Consider the following 8,727-nt stretch of genomic DNA (forward strand, 5'->3'; position numbering starts at 1 on the left):
GTGAATGAAGAACTAAAACATGGAGGGGAAGCATCACTTCCTGTCTCACCTTTACCTTCAGCAGCTCAAAACCTCATGTTGACATCTGGGACGCACCGATCCAATATAAAGATCGGATATCGGCCCAGACGTTGACTAAATATCGAAATCAGGTATCAGATAATGGATCTGATCCATGAAGCTGATCTATTCACTTTAATTCTGTGTGTGTGAGGCGTTCTTCTACATCAACAACAAACATGGTGCGAGCCAAAGAGTCGACTGTGTGGAAGTATTTCACACTCGCTACGCCAACAAATTCAATGGCTGCTTGTAATATCTGCAATGGAAACGCTGTAAGGCTCAGTGACTGAATAGCAAAATACAATCAGACTGGTATCAGGCATCTGCCACATGTTTCACCGCGTTCATCAGCTGCTGTCACATTAAAGGACAGTGAAGACACTCTTTCAACACCGAAAAACTTCTTAATGTATCTTAGAAGGTTAGGTGTACAATAAAGGAAATATGATCAAAATCACAACATGGCCAAATGCAAAAGTCAAATTACAGGATCTTCACAAAAATTCCTTTTAACTGAGGTCAAATGTGTCACAACATTGCGGTGTATTAATGTATAAATACACATTCTCGAAGCAAAAAGTAACATGTATGTTTGGTATGAGACCCAACAAAAATAACATCCATTGTTATTTTTTATTTTTCTTCAATGAAAATAAAGTTATAATTCGCAAATGCAATATCTGCCAAAAATAATTGTGATAGTTATGAACTTACCAACTTATGTTACATACATATAACTTAACCTGCATGTGATGAACAAAACAGTGCAGAACACTATGGACTGAAAGGGTTCATGTCAGTCCAACATAATGACAAAACAAGAGATCTGTTTGTTGTGATCTCATCACATGAACTATAGCCTATATCATACACGACAGTGGCAGTCGATTCAGGACGGACAAAACCATGAGCTGAGACTTTAGATGAGTCTTGCAGCAGCGCCACATTATGTAATAACAATAATAATAATAATAATAATAACAATATGTAATAATGTAATACATTTCCACCTTGTGATGTAATAACGATGCATTTTGCAATGATCTGACACATTTTGTGATAAGATTCTTAAATGCAATAGGTAATAAACTTTGCTGCATTTTGTAATAAGTTGTTACATATTGCATTAGTTATTACAAAATGCGAGTGTTGCTGTAATAATGTAATAATTTAGTGCATTACGTAACAACTTATTACAAAATGCTGCAAAGTATATTACATATTGTGAGAATCAAGAATTTTATTACAAAATCATGAGGTGAAAATGTATGACATGATTACAAAATGTGGCGCTACAAGGTTCATCATCATCATCATCATCAGGACAAGTTTGGACACGTACACCGACAGACGAGTTCAGCGGCTCTGACAAACCAAACGTCCTGCGTCCACAGAGACAAACAGCAGCGTCCAATCAGAGCAGCCCAGTTAAATATAAATACAACTGTTTATAACCATGTAAACAAAACTGAATCAACAGGATTAAAGGGCAACGATCGCGTCATAGGCCTCACACATATTGTTTTCTGTGAGCCCACACACCGGCGCTGCCCTGACAGGCCTCGTCACGCGTTGGCGCTTTGGCACGTCAACACACACACACACAAACACACACACACACACACACACACTAATACAACTGACCTGGTTCCCTGTGCTAACGTGTGTGATCAGACACATTCCTGTCACACGCAGGGCCGTTGTATAGGGGAGAAAGGTGATGATAATTCTAAAAATAAAAAACCCCAGTAGTCTAATCTTTGTATGACTGAATTATTCTGCATAAGACCCTGACTAATACTCATAGTACACTGTAAAAACTCAACATCTTTCCAAGAATTTTTGTCTTATTTCTTGTCCAAATGTCTCATTTCTAGCCAAAGCTAATCTCTTTCCACTTAAAATAAGACTCATTACCTAAAAATTAACTTGTTTTTAGATCATTTTCACTTGTTTCAAGCAAATTTTCACTTGAAATAAGTAGAAAAATCTGCCAGTGAAAGCAAGTTTTTGTGCTTGTAATAAGGAAGAAAAACTTGTTCCATTATCAGATTTTTTCTACTTATTCCAAGTGAAAATATGCTTGAAAGGAGTAAAAAGTGTCTAAAAACAAGCTACTTTTAATATGATGTGTCTTATTTTAAGTAGCCTATAATGAGAATTGTTTTGACTGGAAATGACATTTTGACTAGAAATAAGACAAATATTCTTGGTAAGAAGTTTTTGCAGTGTAATGCTGCATTAGCATCAAAACAAAGTAGGCTAAATAATAAATGATAATACATACATAGTCCAAGAAAAAAAAACTGGAAAAGTTAGGGGGAGGGGCCCACTTTAGTATTCTTTAAGGGGGCCCAGAATTCCTAGCAACGGCCCTGCTCACACGACTTCTATCTGCTGTATTTAAAGGAAACTTTAACCATAACCTTTTATTACAATGTATTGCTTTTTATTCCCAACAACTGCGTTTCCTTACAGAAGCTGCTGAGAGCCGCGACATCACTGCAAACACAAACTGTTACTGTAAAACAAGATTAAGGTGTTGAACAAATAGACAAACTTATCTGCAGGGAAAAACAAACGAGCAGCTCAACGGTGGCTCATCTGTAAACATCCTGTTTCTCACTGGACTAGTTCTTTTTTTTTTTACACCAGAACAAAGTGGCAATAGATAGATAGATAGAGAGGGGATGGATAGATAGAAAGAAAGAGGTACATAGATAGCGATAGAGAGCGGTAGAAAGAAGGAAAGCAGGAAGTTAAAAGACACAGAGAGGGTAGAAAGAAAGAAAGAGAGAGAGAAAGAAAGAAGCATTAAGACAGAGAGATGGGGTAGATAGAAAGAAATACAAAAAGAGAAAGAAAGAAGTAAAAAGACGGAGAAAGGGGTAGAAAGAAAGAAAGAAAGAGAGAGAGGGGTAGATACAAAGAAAGAAAGAAAGACGGACAGAAGGAAAGAAAGAAGTAAAAAGACAGAGAGGGGTAGAAAGAAAGAAAGAAAGAAAGAAAGAAAGAAAGAAAGAAAGAAAGAAAGAAAGAAAGAAAGAAAGAAAGAAAGAATTAAAAAGACAGGGGTAGAAAGAAAGAAAGAAAGAAAGAAAGAAAGAAAGAAAGGGGTAGATACAAAGAAAGAAAGAAAGAAAGAAAGAAAGAAAGAAAGAAAGAAAGAAAGAAAGAAAGAAAGAAAGAAAGAAAGAAAGAAAGAAGTAAAAAGACGGGGTACAAAGAAAGAAAGAAAGAAAGAAAGATATATAGAAAGAGATGGAGAGAGAGGGGGGTAGAAAGAAAGAAAAAGAAGGAAAGGATAGATAGATAGATAGACAGACAGACAGACAGACAGACAGACAGACAGACAGATAGACAGATAGACAGACAGATAGATAGATAGATAGATAGATAGATAGATAGATAGATAGATAGATAGATAGATAGATAGATAGATAGATAGATAGATAGATAGATAGATGAAGTGCGTCTGGAGTTTACGTTTCAAACTACAAAAACTACATCTCTCATGATAAAACTACAAGTACAGTTTGTTTCTATGTTTATAAAGCTCCTATGAAGTCCGTTTTAAACATCGTCATCTGTGCTAAAGCCTCCCGCGGTCTGAGGTCATGTGACATTTCACCTGAAAACTTCTAGGGCTGATGGGAAATGGCGAAGCCGTGGCGAGCGTTCCTCCTGAGAACTGACCTGTTAGTGAGCGTGTTGTAGTTTTAGAGTCATTTAACTTCACTGCAGCGAGTGAAGGTCCGTGGAGACTTGGAGAGTTTATAGGCACCGAGCAGCAGCCAAGTTCTTTAAATCACAGAGTTTATAGGAGGAACCGACGCTGAAGTTCAGTCGGTAAAAACCACTTAGTTCTCACTCTGTGTCGCTTCCTTATTTATTCTCTTTAAAGGGATAGGTCACCCAAAATTGAAATTTCACTCATTATCTATACTCACCCTCATGTGGACTAATATAAGGGCTGGGAGAAGTTTCAGAGTCCTCCGTGGCTTCTCTGAGTTACAGGGGGTCTCGGCGTAGCAGTGCATGTCCATATGACGGTTGCAAATGGATACCAACTCCATGTCTTCATAACAAAAAGACACACCAAAAAACATCCAAATACCTCCATGCTGCTCGTATGTAATGTCCGTCTTGTATTGAAGCCCCGAAATGCGAAATTGTCCCGAAAAAAATTAAATAAGTCTATATTTCAAGCTTGTTTTGTAGCGGAAGCTTCTCAAAGCTCCTCTTGAATTTCCCTGCTAGGGATGAATAAAGTTTTCTCTATCTATCTATCTTCCCGGTTCGTCAAATTTGGACGAACCGCTACAAAACAAGCTTGAAATATAGACTTTTTAAATCTTTTTCGGGGCAATTTCTCATGTCGGGGCTTCAATACAAGACGGACATTACATACGAGCAGCATGGAGGTATTTGGATGTGTTTTGGTGTGTCTTTTTGTTAAGAAGACATGGAGTTGGTATCCATTTGCAACCGTTATAATAATGGACATGCACAGCTACGCCGAGACCCCCTGTAACTCAGAGAAGCCACGGAGGACTCTGAAACTTCTCCCAGCCCTTATTAGTCCACATGAGGGGGAGTAGATAATGGGTGAAATTTCAATTTTGGGTGAACTATCCCTTTAAGACTCTCGTTTCCACTTTTCTCTCAGATCCGTTGGTCTCCTTCCTCTTTTTTCTTTCCGTCTTTACATTCTCCACACGACCTCAGCTGCAGAGACAAGACGGGAGGAAGTGGTTCCCTCAATCCCTCCTGCTGTTCCCTGTTATTTCCCCTCCTCAACAACCTCTCTGCTGCTGCTGCTGCTGCTGCTGCTGCTGGTTTGATAACAGCCTGTCACAAGTGTTTAATGTTTTCTCAGAAAGTGCTGGCTGCCCCTCAGGGGGGGTTGGGTTGGTTGGGGGGTCACAGTCACAGTCCTGCTGCTGCTGCTGCTGCTGCTGAGTGGCTGGCAGGCAGGAAACTGACAATTGCATTTGCAGAGAAGATGAACAAGAGGAAAAACTGCTGCACTGCAAAAACTCAAAATCTTACCAAGAATATTTGTCTTATTTCTAGTCAAAATGTCTCATTTCTAGTCAAAACAAATCTCATTCTACTTAAATTAAATTAAAAAGTAGCTTGTTTTTAATTAACTTTTTACTTATTTCAATCATATTTTCATTGAAATAAGTAGAAAAATCTGATAGTGGCACAAAAAACTTGCTTTCACTGGCAGATTTTTCTACTTATTGCAAGTGAAAATTAGTTTAAAACAAGTGAAAATTATCTAAAAACAATGTAATATTTAGGTGATGAGTCTTATTTTAAGCGAAAAGAGATTAGTTTTGACTAGAAATGAGACAAATATTCTTGGAAAGATTTTGAGTTTTTGCAGTGAGAAGAAGGAGCAGCAGCAGCACATGATGTGAGCAGCCTCTGATTGGACAGTGATTGTTATATGTGGAGCTCATTGTGAGGCGGCAAAGGGCACAGTGCTATAAACAAATGGTGTAATTACAAGAGCTTAATGTGACACAAGGGAGGAGGAGGTGGAGCTGTCGGCCAGTGTTATTACATTAACTCTGGTCTGAAGCATTTGTTTTGGGGGTTGACTGGTATCTGAACTGACACTGACCTAAATTCTTCCCTCAGACGGATCGACCTGTCAGAGAGGAGGAGGAGGAGGAGGAGGAGGTGGTGGGGGGGCAAAGGGCCCTAAAGGTCTGACACCTCTGCACTGCAAAAACCAAAATCTTTCCAAGAATATTTGTCTTATTTCTAGTTAAAATGTCATTTCTAGTCAAAACTAATCTCATTATATTTAAAATAAGACTCATTACATGAAAAAGCAGCTTGTTTTTAGACACTTTTTACTTGAAATAAGTAGAAAAATCTGACAGTGGAGCAAGTTTTCCTTCCTTATTACGAGCACAAAGAAACCTGTTGCTGTGGATGTTGTTGTGTATAACATTGTCTGTCTTGTGATGTATTGTCTCTCATTGTGCAGTCTGTGAAAACAAATTTCCCCATGGGGACAAATAAACTTAAACTTAACTTAAACGAGCACAAAGAAACCTGCTTTCACTGGCAGATTTTTCTACTTATTTCAAGTGAAAATGATCTTAAACAAGTTAATTTTTAGGCGATGAGTCTTATTTTAAGTGGAAAGAGATCAGTTTTGACTAGAAATGAGACAAATATTCTTGGAAAGATTTTGAGTTTTTGCAGTGTGCACGTTGCATCGAATTAAAAACACATTTCTGTTCCCATTATTCCCACTAACTCACTGCACATTCACTGACCGCCGCCGCCGCCACAGGAAGTGAGGTCACACCTGACATCATCATCACCATCATCATCATCATCACCACGGTCTGCTTTCACAAGGAAGCGGCAGAATCTCTGGTATGTCCACGATAACAAAACAGGAAGTACTGGTCCATTTCCCTTCTATTTCAACTCTTTCATCTGAGCCTACACTGCAAAAACTCAAAAATATTTGTCTTATTTCTAGTCAAAATGTCATTTCTAGTTAAAACAAATCTCATTATACCTAAAATATGTATATTTACACATATACATACATAGTTATACATTTAAAAAAATTAATTATTACACTTTTTACTTATTTCAAGTCTATTTTCATTTGAAAAAAGTAGAAAAATCTGATAGTGGAGCAAGTTTTTCTTTCTTATTACAAGCACAAAAAACTTCCTTTCACTGGCAGATTTTTCTACTTATTTCAAATGAAAATTAGTTCGAAACAAGTGAATATTATCTAAAAACAAGTTGATGAGGCTTATTTAAAGTGGAAAGAGATTAGTTTTGACTAGAAATGACATTTTGACAAGAAATGAGACAAATATTCTTGAGTTTTTGCAGTGTAGGCTAGACTAAAACCAGGTGTGAATGGTGATCACAGCAGCTCGTCTCTGATTGGCTCCCAAACCAAAACAAACTGCCATCATGCCCCCATAAGAAAGAGAAACAGGTATGTCAGCCATATGGATGCATCTAATCATCATTTACAAGACCCCCCACCCCCCTCTCTTCCTCCTCCTCCTCCTTCTACCTTCCTCTTATGTAATACAAAGTCTATAGCTCTGGCTGATTAGCTGTTACTTAACAGGAGGCGCTGCTGCTGCTGTGGAGATACAGCGGTGGACAGAAGAGGGGGGGGGGTGGAGGGGAGTGGGGGGAGGAGATGAGGGGGGCTGCAGCCTCACGGAAGAGACGTGCAGACGGAGAAAGTGGAGAAGGAGGAAAGGAGGAGAAGGAGAAAAAGGAGAAGGAGAGGAAACACCGCATGACAGTCTGAGCTGAGCTGAATCCACTTCCTCCGCTGCAACACACAACACAACACAACACAACGAGCGGCGGCTGCTGTGTGTACGTGCAGTGCAACCTATAGCTATATATAATAACATGTGTGTAGGCTATATATATGTGTGTGTGTGCAACAGTTGTGTGGTCACCTCACACACACACACACAGACACACACACACGGAGCATCAGCCGCTGCAGACGGACGGAGGATTCAACCACCGACTCACCGGCTCGTCTCTCTCTCTGTCGCTACAAAAACCCAATGAAATGAGAATAAAATAAAGTTTCCCACTGACCTGAGATCCCTCCGCCGATCACTATCACATCGTAGGTGTTGCCCGGTGCAGTCATGGTGCCGTGTGTGTGTGTGTGTGTCCGCCGCTGAACGCAGAGCGCACAGAGGAGCGCATCTGTATTAAAAAGCTCCCCGGCCGCCTTCCTCCTCCTCCTCCTCCTGCAGACTCCTCCCACCGATAGTAGAGCAGCACACACAGAGGAGGAGGAGGATTATTATTAGTAGGTGAAGTGAAGTGAAGTGAACCTTTTTTTGTTTTACCTGGTTTATTCTCACTCACTGCAAAAACTCTGCAAAATCTTACCAAGAATATTTGTCTTATTTCTAGTCAAAACTAATCTCATTCTACTTAAAATAAGACTCATCACATATAAAGTAGCTTGTTTTTAGACACTTTTTCCTTCTTTCAAGCATATTTTCACTTGAAATGAGTAGAAAAATCTGACATTGGAGCAAGTTTTTCTTCCTTATTACAAGCATAAAAAACCTCTCTTTCACTGGCAGATTTTTCTACTTATTTCAAATGAAAATTTGTTTGAAACAAGTGAAAATGATCTAAAAACAAGTTAATTTTTAGGCGATGAGTCTTATTTTAAGTGGAAAGAGTTTAGTTTTGACTAGAAATGAGACATTTTGACAAGAAATAAGACAAATATTCTTGGAAAGATTTTGAGTTTTTTGCAGTGTAACTCCAGATACGTTGGGGACTCCCATCAAGTTTCTGCCATTTTCAGCTCAAAATCTCCTCAAACTTGTTGCAGAAAATCCTCTTCTGCACTCGCCACTTTTGTGTGATATGGGCACAGATTTCTGTAGATGTCAGGCCTTGTTTTGCCATGTCTAAAATGATATCTGAGTTTGGCTCCAAAGACCTTTTTTTGGCCTACAGGTAGGGCTCATTGGCGCTCTTACCTTGAAAATGACAAAATCCTGTGTTTTTGGTCTGTTTTTCAATTTCTGTTGTCTAGAGATTTTATTTAGGTGATGAGTCTTATTTAAAGTGGAAAGAGATTCGTTTTGACTAGAAATGAGACATTTTGAC

At 38.9% G+C, this 8,727-nt stretch overlaps 1 protein-coding gene across 1 annotated transcript in view; it reads right to left on the reverse strand.

Annotated features, from left to right (window-relative positions):
- Positions 1-7,811, reverse strand: part of maoa (monoamine oxidase a) — a 60,417-nt gene extending 52,606 nt beyond the window's left edge. Inside the window, exon 1 of the mRNA XM_085766090.1 lies at positions 7,687-7,811. Within this exon, the coding sequence (XP_085622216.1) occupies positions 7,687-7,741 (55 nt within the window). The 5' untranslated portion in view covers positions 7,742-7,811. The remainder of the gene's footprint in view (positions 1-7,686) is intronic.
- Positions 7,812-8,727: the final 916 nt, after the last annotated feature.

The sequence above is a fragment of the Trachurus japonicus genome, chromosome 21 (assembly GCF_045865225.1).
Source record: "Trachurus japonicus isolate A0001 chromosome 21, Traja_1.0".
Taxonomy (NCBI): Eukaryota; Metazoa; Chordata; class Actinopteri; order Carangiformes; family Carangidae; genus Trachurus; species Trachurus japonicus.